At 45.8% G+C, this 13,975-nt stretch overlaps 1 protein-coding gene across 3 annotated transcripts in view; it reads left to right on the top strand.

Annotated features, from left to right (window-relative positions):
- The window catches only part of RGL1 (ral guanine nucleotide dissociation stimulator like 1), a 265,812-nt gene that overhangs the window by 144,787 nt on the left and 107,050 nt on the right, over positions 1–13,975 (top strand). Inside the window, exons 1-2 of one of the 3 annotated variants that reach the window (XM_011230614.3) lie at positions 1,666–1,812; positions 2,811–2,921. The exons of 1 other annotated variant lie outside the window; for it this stretch is intronic. In XM_011230614.3, the coding sequence (XP_011228916.1) occupies positions 1,786–1,812; positions 2,811–2,921 (138 nt within the window). In that variant the 5' untranslated portion in view covers positions 1,666–1,785. Of the gene's footprint in view, positions 1–1,665; positions 1,813–2,810; positions 2,922–13,975 lie in introns of those variants that run through there. One more of the 3 variants, XM_002923877.4, reaches the window with a different exon arrangement.

The following is a 13,975-nucleotide window of genomic DNA, read 5'->3' as shown; positions in this document are numbered from 1 at the left end:
AGTGGGGCCTTGTGAGTTATAAGCTTCTCTGTCTGGGAAGGCTTCCTGTGAGGGGCGGGGCTGAGAAACTGCTAGATACCCCTGACGTGAAAAATTTTCAGCAATCTCCAAATTCACAGCCCCAAATCGGGTTAAAGTAGTGGTGAAGTTAATCTTATAGGTTGCTTAACTGTCCTCAGGGGCATCTTGTGGTCTTTGCGATCACTGAAAAGGTAGGTCCTGTAGGGGTGTACCAGGGGATCTGGGGACGGCTTAAGGAGGAGGCGGGTAGGGCCTCCACATGATTTTCCTCTAGACGCTGGGGACACTCTGTCCTGGTGATCACAGGAGGATCTAGTCTGTGTGCTTTTACTTTTTTTAAAATAATAGAAACGACCACTTTGGTTTTATAAAAGAGTATGTTACTGAGCTAGGTAGGTTCTGGTTGTCTGAGGGAAACTTGGCTGAGTGACTTCAAGATGTTCTCAAGTGTCCAAAATCCTTTTGTTTCTCCTTGATGTGCCCTCGCTGTCATTTATTCTGCTCTCCTGGGAACATCAGTACACACGATTCTGTAGCTTTTCAGTTCATCATATATTTATTACGAACCAAATCCTAGCCTTATGCCTTAGTATGGCATTAGTGAGAGGTCTTTAAAAACAAATTTAAAGGTGATTGAATTTAATTAGGGGGAATAGTATTACAGACATGAACTCTAAGGTTTTTTGTAATTCTGTCATGTGCTAAAGTTTGGATACATTATCATCTGGTATTATGCTGTTGATTTATTAAAATGGGATCTAAAAGATGTTATAATCTTTTGTCCTGGTAGCAGATCTGTGGGTTATGACAAAACTCCCTCCAGCAGTCTCCTCACGAAGGGCTCTTTCCTTGCTGTTGTTATCCCCGAGTCCGCACAGTAGGAAAAGTCAACCCATGGCTGTCTCACAAAGACTCACAGAACCTCCAGGGCCACTGATGGCCCACTTTCCACGCTGTTAGTCCCCGCAAAACCCTTTCCTGCTTCGTCCCTTCCCACCCACAGTGGCCAGTTACTATGCACGAGCCTTATCGTAATGGGTGGTAGAAAAAAGTCCGGAGCAATTTCCTGTTGGCAGCATGCTGATGCAGGACCGGGTCCGGCCCTTGGGCATGGGTTTTGGAATATCCTCCGACCATTTCTTTTTTGTCCTAATGAAAAACTTCCTGGCTTGGAGTATTGCTCCTGTCTTCGGGACAGCTCTGATTTCATCTACATTCAGGAGGTCACAAAAGTTTTCCTGACCCTCCCCTCCCATCCTTTTGGCACTGCCCCCTCCCGCTTTATCTCTTAGCAAAGGAAGAGGACACACACTTGGATCCCCCCCATAGGGCACCCGGTCCCTTTTTGGCACCTGGTGACCGTCCAGGCAACCGGAGCACCTTGGAAGGATTGTTTGCCGCCGGCCGTCGGAGCTGGAGGAACTATTGCATGCTAACTTTATTCATGGGATTTGAGAAAGGGAGAGTGTGCTCGGAGCACAAACAGGAAAGCCTGACATCACGGAGCCGCGGAGCGGCGCGGGGAGGAGTCTGCGGCGCCCTCGCTCGCCGCGCTCCCTTTGTGGCCCGAGTCGCGCGCACCGGCGGCGGCGGCGGCGGCGGGGGCAGCGCGCGGGTCGGCCGCGGCCGCGGACCGGNCGCTCGGGGCGCGGCGGCTGCGCGGGCGGTGGGCTGGGGGCGCCGCGGCCGCGCGGGCCGAGACTGCGTGGGCCCCGGAGCAGGGCGCACCATGCCGCGGCCGCGGACCGGAGAGAAAAACTGAGAATGAAATTGCTTTGGCAAGCTAAAATGGTAACGAGAGCTCTGCCTTCTCCCGAGGCTTCTCTGGTGGGGAATCTTCTCCCGCTTTCTCTGGGCGTGTTTTGGACTCGGAGCGAACGGAGCCATCCGATCCCCTGCTCGGGAGCTGAGGCTTTCTCGCTCTGCTTTGTATGCCTTCCTGTCGGCGTGTCTTCTCCCTTTCATCGACACCTCCTTTCTCGCCAGTAGCCTTTGGTGTGTGGGGGGCGGATGTTTGTGGGGAAGGGAAAACTTTTAAGGACAGGGCACAGTTAGTCGGGGCGAACCCGGGAGCGCTTCTGCGTCCCCGCGGCTCTTTAACACAACTTCAGGTTTAGCTGGGGACGTGGAAATCCAGGGGGTCGCCGCACGCATTTTACTTGAAGCTGCATGATGCTGTGTTGCTTCCCCCACTCCCCTGCACTTGCCAGATTATTTTACGGAAATAAAAACTTTCTACCCCCGACCGCACTAACTCTTTGAGTCCCAACTCAGCAAGAGGAGAAGACGACACGGGAAGCATTTCACTTCCAAAGGAGTGAGGACTCTTGGCATTTTAAACACTTGTTTGTGCCTGAGTTTAAAATGTAGTATGCTCAAATAACTGAGCCATTATAAAGTAGTGCCAACTTTTTCTACCAACGAATTCTTTTTCCTTTCACTTATGTGGGGGGGGGGCGGTTAATCAGGACTAAATCGCGGGGTCTTAAGGAAGGGGGAAAAAGACTTAAAAAAAAAAAAACCCTTAGCTATGTGAGTCTAGGTAAAAGAACTATATGGAAAAGTCCAGGGATCCTGATACCACAGGAAAGGACTGGAAGCCAAGAAAATTTCAGCATTCCCTCTATCGCAATGTGTCTTGTATTGCTCTGATTGTAATATTTATTTTGAACAGCCCATCTTGTGCCCTGAGTGCTGGTGTAAGCACTAAAGCAGCTGGGATAGATTGTGGTTAGCAGAGAGGAAAAAAAAATACTCTTTTTCTTTCTCTTTATCCCATCCCCTGGCAGAGCTCGATTCAGGACTGGGGTGAAGAGGTAGAGGAAGGCGCTGTTTACCATGTCACCCTCAAAAGAGTCCAGATTCAACAGGCTGCAAATAAAGGAGCAAGATGGCTAGGGGTGAGTAAAGCCGGAGAGACTCAGTGTCTGTTGTTCTGTGAATATCATCATTATTTAGCAGAGGCAGGCACTTTTCTTCGTCGTCTTCTTCTCTTTTGGTCTTAAAAAGGAAACAGCCAGTGACCGAGTGTTTGCACTAGCTGTACAGGTCTGTTTTTGTATTTAATGTTTTCCAAAGCATCTTCTCGGTTTGTCAATAATTCAGAACCTCTTAGAAACATCTTGAGGTCCTTGGCAAATAGAGTGGGGGTGGTGTGGCAGAAAGTGACACGCAGTAACAGGACCAGAAAGCAGCACTCTGTTAGACAAGAGCCATAAGCAGTTTGGCCCAGATGGCACCCTTTTCTTTCCCTGTCCTCCCCCTACTGATGCTGACAGACCCTCTTCTCCTGTACCTTCACCCAGTACCCAAAATGCTCAGGGGACACACCATTCCAGATCTGCCTATCTTCCTACTGAGGGGAGGTGGTGGCAGATTTCCCATTGTTACGTCCTCTGTGCAGCCCAACAAATGCATGCGTCGTGCCCATGATTTCTTGTGTGGCGGGCTCAGAGTGCTGGGTCTTTGAAGAAACACTGCCTCCATAAACAAGACTTTTTCCACCAGGGTTCTGAAATCTTGGTTGGGGTCATGGAGTTATCTGTTATCACCTAATGGCTCCTTCAGCACGTCCCAGGGAGAAATGGAAAGCTTAGTGACAGGATCACTCCTCGGGCAGATACCAACATGTGGAAGAACGAAGGAATTCTCGATCTGGAGATAGAAGTAACCCTCAGGTCCATGTGAGGTGACACAGAAAGCCTTGAGAGAGAAAGTCAGTGTAGGCTGAAGAGCGGGGATGGAGTGTGGTTTCACCTGGCCTCATTCTAGCCACACTCAGGCTTCACAGGGGCTGGACTGGAGAGCAGTGCAGACTACACACTTGGCATTCAGTCTTCACCAGCTTTGTTTCTCGCAGAATTCAGGGTTTGAGCCGCATTCAAAGGGAGGGTGTGAAGGCGGACAGGAAACAAAACTGCCCAGGGCCTTACACTGAGACTAGAGGCAGCATGTCACCTGTAAGTCCCCTGAGTTTCAGGCAGGATGGTCCGTAGCAGTGATTTCCTCCTCTGTGGGTCCACCGGTCTGCGGACACAGGCCTTCACTGCTCTGGGCTTCCCCAGCTGCCTCCGCTCAGGCCTTTCCTGCTCTGTACTTTGGGCCAAGGTACCACCCACTAGGGCAGTCACCTGTTAGTGACATCTGCGGTCGTGGCCTGGAAAGGTCGGAATTTTTCCTTTGAAAACCGGAGGGCTTCACTTATTAAGCCGGTACCTTGCGCAGAGTGTGACTTTCAAATACATTAGGTGCCTCCCCGGCAGACCTGGTAGGGAAGGAAGGCAGAACTGGAATTCTGACGAGTCATCCCTTTGTTTTGGGTGGGATGTGTGTATGCATTTTATTTAAACGTGGCATTGATGTGGTTTGGCCTGTCTTGGTGTTTCACAATGATTCACAAGTTCTAAGCCAGCTGCCTTGGAAAGGGTCATTACATTTCCTGATGCTGGGTTGTTCCTCTCTTTCTAAGGAGACTGATGTTGCTTAGGTGACAGTTTTAGTTTTCAGCCAACACAACAGCCATGAACGAATAAGCCATGGGGAAGTGGAGGGGTTAACTCTGTTGGCCCCAAGCCCACAAAGTGTAGTTTATTGAGATGGTCACAGTTATTTCGTGATTCTCACTGACTGTTCTGTTCGCTGGACTCTGCTTCTCTTCTCCCCCCACCTCTCAGTGTTCTCAGATTTATACTGAGTGAAGAGTTGGTTCACCCTGGATTCAGCAGTAGAGCTGAGATACTGAGAGGGAGGACAACGTGAAAAGATTTCTTCTGGTTGACGGCAGACTCTGTCCCTTCCCCTCTAATGCAACAAAGTGTGATTTGCAGCTCCCACCCCAGCCCTCAAGAGCGTGTTCTTAGGAACTTTCCAGCTCTGATCCCACTTGTTTTCTTGTCTTAGGTGTCCTGTTGGGAAGCTCTGTTTTTTGTCCTTGGAAATTCCAGACTTAATTAAATGTGACTCAGCCAACTGAGCCATAGTAATTACAAAACCCTTCTTTTTAGGACCGAGTGGCTTCTCCATATTTGTTTTCCTACATTCCAGTAGCCCTTTCAAAATTCTCCAAAGCAACCAGTTTTGAGCGAACTAGAGCTTGAGGTGAGGTGAGGGTATTACTGAAATACGTCAATAATCTTATGAGGAGGGTGGTGTTGTGATTAACTTTTTCTTTCCCCCACATAAGGAAACTAATGCCTAGAGAGGTTAAATTGCTTGCCAGGGTCACATATGTGACAGTGGCAGAGGTTGGATTTGAACCCATTTGGTTAGTTCCTTGCTGTCAGGAACTGGCTGGAACCTTCTGGTTGTTTCCATGAAAGTGGAAGGGAACATTGGCTCAGAAGACTGAGGATGCATATGGCAAACTTTATCCCTGGGTGTGACACCTGGTGCAGGACTTGAGTGATGGGGGATTTCTCTTCTTGACGCTCTGCATGATAGTTTGAACCAAAATCGAGGTCTTTGTTACCTAGATATGTGATTGTAGTGAGAAACTCTCCATTTTGGATGCGTAGAGCGTGGGGCACCAAAGAGATGTATGAGGAACTGTAGCGCCTCAGGGTGGACGTAGTTCCTGTTACGTATCTATAAGGCTTTTTCAAAACACCTTAAAGACTGAGCACAAGTTTTGTATTTTCTACTACTCAAATCTCAAAACATAATTAAGATTCAGTTTGGAAAGGATAGCAAAAATAATTACACATACTTAGATGGGAAGTATCGTACAATCCAAAACATTTAGAACATTCTTTTTTTTTTTTAATTTGTTTGTTAAATTTTGTGTTTCATTGATCTTTTGAAGTAAAACCCTCCACCGTTGGTTGTAAAATATACAGCTGAGTATGGCCCAGGCCTCGTTTACTTCTCTGTGCTGCTGCGGGCTTGCCTGTTGACAGTGAGGTTATGTGGGACAACTTCTTAAAACCAAATATTATTGAAATACTGACCTGATTCTCCCTTTACAATAACTTCTTAGTCTGGGATAATTTTTCCTAGCTATAGCCCTCAGGGAGAAATGGCTGCAATTAGGTCATAGGATCATAAAGTCCTCGGATTGGAAGGGACTTTAACAAGTAATTCCATCCAACCATTCAATCAGTTTGTAAAAGGGGCTAGTGATTTCTGGAAGAGCAAATGGTCAAAACTTGTTATTTTTCTTTGGTCTCAGTGTTGTGGTTTTATATTGACAGTGATATGTGGAAATGATTTAAGAAAACACCTGTATTCTCCAGACGCAGGAAATATACCATTTTAGGAAGAATACTTAAACGGACAGAGGGTGAGGCTCCGACTGTTAGGGAAGGGGCTTTGGTGTCAGGAGCCCAGTCTGCTGTCCTTAGGCTATTAACAGATGCAGGGGACAGAGAAGTGTGTCCAACCTCAGATAAGTTCAGGGTGGGGATATTGGTGTCGCAAGCAGAATTGGTAGCGCTAGGGCACCTCAGCAAGGTTTGCGGGGAGTGGTATGGTCAGTGGGTGGACACGTGGCTTTTCTCAGTTTTATGCCTCTGTGCTTATGTGGTCCTTGAGGTGGAGACCCAGTTCCTCCCTTCCTATGTCCTGTTATCTTTTACCCTGTCTCCCACATAGGCCCTTGTTGGGTTGAGCTGAAATGCCTGATAGTTGGGATTCTGGTAAAGATAGTGAGCTAGGACAGGAGAAAGCAGAATATATTTAGAAATAAAGGGAACTGGAATCCTGTTATAGAACCTAGTGTTTGGGATGAACTGTGGCCGGTCCGTGAGTTGAGTGGGTGCAGCGGCAAGATAGACCACCTATCACGTCTGGGTAGAGAAGTCGACTCTCACTTGGATACACTACTTGGATTGACTCTGTCTGGTGTTTTGGTGGTGTTGCTACCATATGACCTTCAAATAGCCTACGGTTCCACAAGTTTTCCACTAACTTCACTTATGGGAAGCTTCTCTGATCGCCCAAGTCTGCAGATGCCCCTTCTGCAGGTTCCAGAAGCAGTCTCTATTTCTCTGTCATGCATTTAGCTCACTCTGTTGTAATTGTGTGGTTCTTTGCTTCTGTCCCCCACTAGACTGTAAACTTGGTGAAGTGGGCACTGTGGCCATCTAGTTGGCAGAAACTCAGTGTTTGTTGAATGAATGGATCAAGCTTCCTCCCTTTTGGGGATACTAGTGTGGTCTTGATACACATGAATGTGTGGTTGCTTCTCATTCAGAACACAATCAGCATGAAGACGTTAGTTTATAAAGAAGAGGAGGGGTGTGTGGGAGCAAGAAAAATCAATTAGGTAATGATTATAGCTATCTTACGTTCTTTCCGGAACAAAGCGGGCCACAAACAAAGGTAGTGATTATTCATTGTAAGAAAAAAAAATTCATGGCACTGAACTAACTAGACACTTCCCCAGTACCTTTTAAAAGCAAGAGACCCCATAGTACTTGTCTTACCACTGAATGTTGAAAAAAGAAAGGCAATGCGTGGGTTAAAAAGTGTTGGCAAGCATTACAACTATGTGTGGTTGGAAAGCTCCAGAGCGGGATTTTAGAATTGTAAGGAGCTAAGCCCTAGAGGAGCCCTACGTTTATAGTTGGTCATCCTTGTTTTCATCTAGGAAAACAGGCCCTTGGATTGCATTATTCCTGTCTATCAGAATGTTGAATTTAGGCTTTAGAAAGTAAATTTCAAGATTTAGCAGCCATCTGTAGCCGAATCAACTGATCTTTTTCCTTTTGACGTTGGGAATGTGTTACTGAAATAATCCACTAGTATGGGTAGCCTGCACCAATCAAGAAAATGTTGTTGATTTCCGGTGCCCGAGATGTCGTTACGACGTTGGATCCTTTCATTGCTTTTAAAATCTCTTGGGATCTGGGTCAGGGATATTTGGCATGTAATTAAGAATATCCAGTCCAGTTCAGCAATTCAGGAGACGCTCAGCTGAGTTCCAAATACATGTCTACCCCTGTCAAATACATAATAGTACAAATATAAGTACATTAACTCCATATAAAGTATACATTCTGTTAAGTCAATCTTGTAAACATATTTTATTCTTATTCCTGTGAAATTATAAAGAGAAAGTTTCTTGAAGTTTTCAATTTAGAAAGATAAGGAGAGCAATATGGTAAATACTGTGCTTTTCTCCTTGAGTGCTTCGCTGGAATTTGTCACTGCCCTCTCCTACTTATTTCAGTTTCCTTTGTCCATGGCATATGTTCCCCCTCTAAATAATCAGAATCTTATAGTGACTGTCTACCACATTTTATGTTAAAATATACAACAGTAAGCTAAAATTAGTAAGACTTAAAAATTTCTACCATGATATACCATGTTATAGCTCATGATATTAAAAAAAAAAGATTTCTGTAAACAGAGCAAGAAAAGCTTTGGTTAAATGGGGGAAGGTACCAAATGTTGCTTCATTCCACTGGAAAAGCTCAGCTGGCTCATGTCTGGGTTGCTGATGGGTGTGGCTATCTCCAGAGTTGATTTGGAGTCTGGAATTTTTGGCAGTTTCTGGGTCCTTTGCTAGTAAACACATCCAGTATGAACTTCCTCACTGCTGTTGCTTGTCCGTATGATTCTGTCATCTGTGTTTGAGTCAGCTAACCTTGCCTTCCATGGTATTCCTTTATTCATCAAAAACCTACATTATGCCAAACACCATGTTAAGTCTTAGGAATCCAAACTAAAAACACAACTCATTCTGAAGGAACTTACAGGGAGTAGGAAAGACAGAAATGTAAACTGATTTCAGTATATTGACTTAAGTATGATCAGTGCCATGTGAGAAATCTGTGTGCTGGGGGAACCCCAGAGGAGGGCACGTGAATCAGATGGGAGGTGGGGAGTGAGCACTCCAGGAAGGCTGCATGGAAGAGAGGGTTTTTTAATGAAGAGTTGAGTTGACAGATAAGTAGGAGTTAAAGGAGGTGTGGGCGCTGGAGGCAGTCATTCCAGTCAGCACAGTGTGGGGGAAAGCATGGAGGCCGGAGGTGAGAGCACTGTGTAAGGCTCAGCGTGGGGAAGAGGGAAGGATGCCTGGTGGGAAGGTGACAGGAAAGGAGGCTAGAGAGAAAGGCTCAGTCATGTCCCTGGGAGTCTGGTATGCTAAGCCTTGGAGTTCGCTCCATAGTCACAGAAGGGCTTTAAGCAGAGTGGCACGGCCAGAGCTGCATTTTAGCAAGATGACTGACACTCGAGGTGTGGACGCGCTCCGAAAGAGCCAGACTGGCACATGGGAGGGGGAGGAGGCTACCGTGGAGTGGAGTGAGGAAAGGGACGAGGACCTGAATGGCAGCAGAACAGAGGGTGGGAGGGCGGGACAGCAGGAGGGAGGAGGCTGGGAGTGGGGGATGGGAGACCTGGCAGGCAAGGATCTTAGGCACCTTGGCTTCAAAGAGCTTGTCAAAAACTGGGCTTTCTGGGATCCACGACACCCTCTGCTCACTGGGTGAAATGTCCTGGGGACTTCCAGTCAGGCTTCCTCCATGTATCTGCTAACAGATGCCTTCTTTCCTGTCAGAAGGCCCTGCAGAAAAACCAGACTCAGGCGTGCCTGATGGGTCATGGCCAGAGACGAGATCTCAGGCTCACTGTGAGCAAGGCGGCAAGCCATGTGTGGTTCTCAGAATCCAGAGAACTTTGAAGAGCGATGGTTTCTTCCTTTCTCTCTCTTTCTTTCTTTCTAAGTCTTCTGTTTCCCTACAAACTAAACAAATTAAATCTGTAGGCCACAGAGAGAGAGAGTAAATATGGGACCCACAGGACTATGATTATAGAGCTGTATTTTAGACAACAGCAGTTAAACTTATAATTGTCATGTTAGAGACACAAGAAATTTTATGGTTGGGTGTCTTGGCCTTTTTCCTCTCCCTCTGCACTGACTTTAACCCCTCTCTGACACTGTTTGTTCCTGGTTCCCTGCATTATTGCTCTTGGAGGCTCAGCCTGATTGTGAATTCCACTCACATAAAAGAAAAGATCTCTCTTTCTCTCTTACACACACACACACACACACACACACACGGCCTATATTAAGAGATGTCTTTTCACATTTTATGTTTTAGGATTTCCCACATCTTTGGAATGTCACTCCGTAGCCTCTTCTATATAATTATTCAAAGCCTCACTTTGTCATGTTTTGCTTGTTTTCCCTTAGTTGTGTCATTTTTGTGATTAACTTGCACTGTCTAGGAACTGTCTTCAGTTTAAAAAAAGAGTAAAAACAGAGAGAGGGAGGAAGGTAGGGCGAGCTTCCAGCATGAGGTGGAAGGCTCTGCCTTGGAAGAAGCTGTCAGCCTTGTGAAGAGAGAGAGTCACGTCACGTACTGCTGATCCTCTTGGCTTACGTCGTGGAAGTTCTGTGCCTTGCCACGGAGGTGCCTGTGTGTTGTGTTCTGATGGTTGGGGCTCCTGCCTCGCTTGGTTCCAGCAGGCCCTCTTCTCCTTTATGTCCTGCAGTATGTGACTTCTAAGGGTAATAACAGTGGTAGTTGGGGGTGGGATCGTGTGTTGTCAGTGGTTCTATGTATCTTTTCATCCTCACGGTCTCATTACCCTACATTTTCTAGCATTTAATTGCTTGTGCCATCTGTAGGCCGTTCATTTGAATTCGTTTCTACACAGTTAATCTTGTCCCATGTAAACTTTCCCAGACGTTTTCTGTTTGTTTGCTCCTTTCAGCAAAGAATTGAGCAATTCAACTTTTTTCCTTTATTTTGTTTCCTGCTGATTTAAATATCCATTCTCCTCTCATAAAAGCGAAGCCAAGGCTGAGTCCTTCCAGTTTCATAATTCTAGAGAAAACTGAAAAACCAAAACCAAACCTTTTCTGCTAAAAGTAGAATGTCTTTGGTCAGTAACATCAACTGAGGCTCTTCGCAGCCCTCTTGCTAGCACTTTTCCCTAGTTATGTGACCTTCTTGTGCCCATAACTTCTGTCGCTGCCGGTGATGAGGCTAGAATAATGGGGACAGTTTTTATCTAACAAAAGAACATTTAATGGATAGAAGTAAAAATAATCAAAACTGGATTAGATGTTGGCTTAAAATGCTTTATAGTCATACTTTTCTAATTGAAGTTGCAACACTTGAAATTATTTATTGAGATAACGGACACTCCTAAATAGAAAATTCAGGAAATCGGAAGCATTTAGTTTGTGGAGCACATGGAAAACATTTGCTATCTTCTGTCCCCATGTTGCCTCCTCCCAACGGCACAACACAATGAGCATATCTATTTTAAAAATGACTTAACCAAGTATTAACAAGGCCCGGAGCCATCAAGGCCCCGCTGGGGAATTAGCACATGGTTTTTTCTCCTCAGGTGGAGCCTTGGCAGGAGCTGGCACCTTCTGGTCGCCCTTCCTTCTCACGGGTGTTTTCAGCAGGAGCTCGGGTTAAGGGAGGTCCTAGGGTACTGGTGAAGAGCCACTCGTCAGTCATATAGTAAAAACTTTGTATGGTGACAGACGGTCACTCTGCTTTTTGTGGTGAGCATTTTCGAAATGTACAAAATGGTCGAATCACGGTGTTATACACCTGACACTAATACAATATTGTCTGTCAACTGTATGTCAGTTAACAGCAGAAAAAGAGAGAGCCTGTGCTCTGGAGCTGGGCAGACCTGAATTCAGAGCTCATCCGTGCCTCGTGTGAGCTGTGTGGGCTTGAGCTGTGAAGTTACGAAACTTGCACTCGTAGAGAGAGTCCTAGCAGTCCCTTCCAATGGAAGGACCGTGAGGAGTGAATGAGTTATGTCTTTAAGGTGCTTGGCACGGTGCCTAGGTGATGGGTCACCCTCTGAGTGTGGGGCCCTCTTTTGAACCCTGCCGTGGAACCTTGTAGAAGCATGGGTGCCTTTCTTACCTGAGTCCCCCGAAACCTGGGGTTGTGTGTAAACCAGATTGTTCAAGAAACAGCATTAGCAAGGCTTTAAGGCATGCTCCTGACATCACTTTCTCCTTTTGCACATCTGGAAGGATCTGTGTTTATTAGAAGCAATATCCATTGTGTTTTCTCCGTCTGGCTGCCTGTACAGTGAAGGACAATTAGTGCTTGGGCTCCAGTATTTCGCATTTTAAATTCCTCCAGGTTTCCTATATAGTTAATTGGTTGGTGTGCTTATTTTAATGCCTTAATAATATTTTACTGCTTAGAAATTCTATTTGATATTTCTGACTGAAAAAAACAGGAGGGTAGATAACCACTTTTCTGCGTCAGTAAGCATTATGCTAATCATTCTTTGTCGGGCATAACAGGGTGTTAGCAGACTGTGCTCGCCCCGTGAATTTCAAGTTCCGGATTAAACTTCGTAAGTTCAAATAAAGATAAAAATTTCCCACTGTGCCACACGTCGATTAGCTATTGTAGTACTTGTGCCCCAAACCAGGAATGAGCTGAATTGCTCCTGAGGTTGTGACTTTTAGACTGTCTCATGGCTTTTTCAGTCTTCGCGTTCCTTACCTGTGATGTGGGGCAAATAACCTGCTTCTCCTTCTGCCTGTAGGTTTTGTGAGGATCATCTGAGTTAATGTATAAAAGTACTTTTTAAGATGTAAATTATTATACAAATATAAGGGTATTCTTCTTGTTGATATTTAACCTAAAGTCATTTCTTTTTTTTCTCTCTTTCCTCACCATCTAAGTCCTCGATGGGCATATGGTCAGTTCATTAATCCTCCCTTTTCCCCCTCATCCCAGAGAGAATCTTTTCTCTACTTTTTTCTCCCCACTTGCTGTTTACTTAATGGTATCTTCATGTTCAGCAAGGACATGCCACGTCCATTGTTCCTCCTGGTATTGTAGGTGTGTTGAAAATGCAGACAGGGCTTCCCTCTGTAGATTGGGTGTGGGAGAAAAAATACCCCATATTCACAGGAGTCTAAAGACAAACGCAGTGAATATCTTACATATGAAAATGCTCTTCTTTCTCTTTCTTTCCTATTCTCTCCAGTATGATTTTTTTTTTTTTTTAAGATAATGGTTGTCGGTTTTCTTTGATTCTCCCTTTCTTTCTGGTACTTTTAATTTGGTGCAGAGCAGGGTGGTAAAGTTAATACACCAAGGAATGGAAAGTGCTTCCAGCCTTCCAGAGCTATTGGAAAATCAAAGCTTGGTTTGAGGCCAAATCCTGATGTGGGACTTGAACTCATGACCTAATGCCAGAGGCAAGAATGTTACCAGCCGACCCACACTGACCCTCATAAGATGTAGGCATTTAAAATACTTCCTCTGAGTAGTCCTTTTGTTACTCTGTTTTTCTCCTCCTTCAGCCTTTTCCTGCAGCGTTCCTGGCTTCCATGTGAGGAATACAATTTTAGTTTTCAGATCTTTTTTTCTCACTTCCTTTCCATTTGCTTGTTACCGTTACTTCCTTCTTGCTTTCCATTTCTCCTGGGTGAGTTCCTTTTCTGTTGTTGTTGTTCCTGTTCCTTCCTGTCCTTCTTCTGGATTAAAAATAGTCTCCAGGGTCTCTGGCTGCTTGCCCATGAAGCTGACCTTCCTTCTATTCATATAGGGTTCCCTGGGAGCATCTGAAGACCTTTCCTACTCTCTCCAGATACTCAAACCCCTGCATCCATTCTGTGTCATTAGCCCCTATTCTTAGCAGACTTACGGGCCAACTAACTGACCCTTGGACTCAGAGCTCTAAATGAAAATGGAATCTCTGTACAAAGATGCTGAGCAAGTGCTTTGTTCGTGTTCAGTGTCGCTGGCTTCTCCCCGCATCTGCTGACTCTGTGTGTGGTGCTCAGGGAGAAGGAACTGTTGGGCACCGGCGAGGTGCACGTTTAGTGTTTGTCTGTGTGCAAAGCAGTGGCACCGTGATCAGCTGAGCCCCAGGAAGCAGCCTTCCCCCAGCTGGCTGCTGTGCGCATCCCAGAGGGACCGTCGGTCATGGTGCTCCCACAGAAGGGTTTCTCAGGGACTTAAAGTGGATGAAAATGTTTCTTCATGAACATTCTTTGGTTAGAGTT

The sequence above is a fragment of the Ailuropoda melanoleuca genome, chromosome 8 (genome assembly GCF_002007445.2).
Source record: "Ailuropoda melanoleuca isolate Jingjing chromosome 8, ASM200744v2, whole genome shotgun sequence".
Classification (NCBI taxonomy): Eukaryota; Metazoa; Chordata; class Mammalia; order Carnivora; family Ursidae; genus Ailuropoda; species Ailuropoda melanoleuca.
This window is presented reverse-complemented; position numbering and strand designations above follow the sequence as displayed.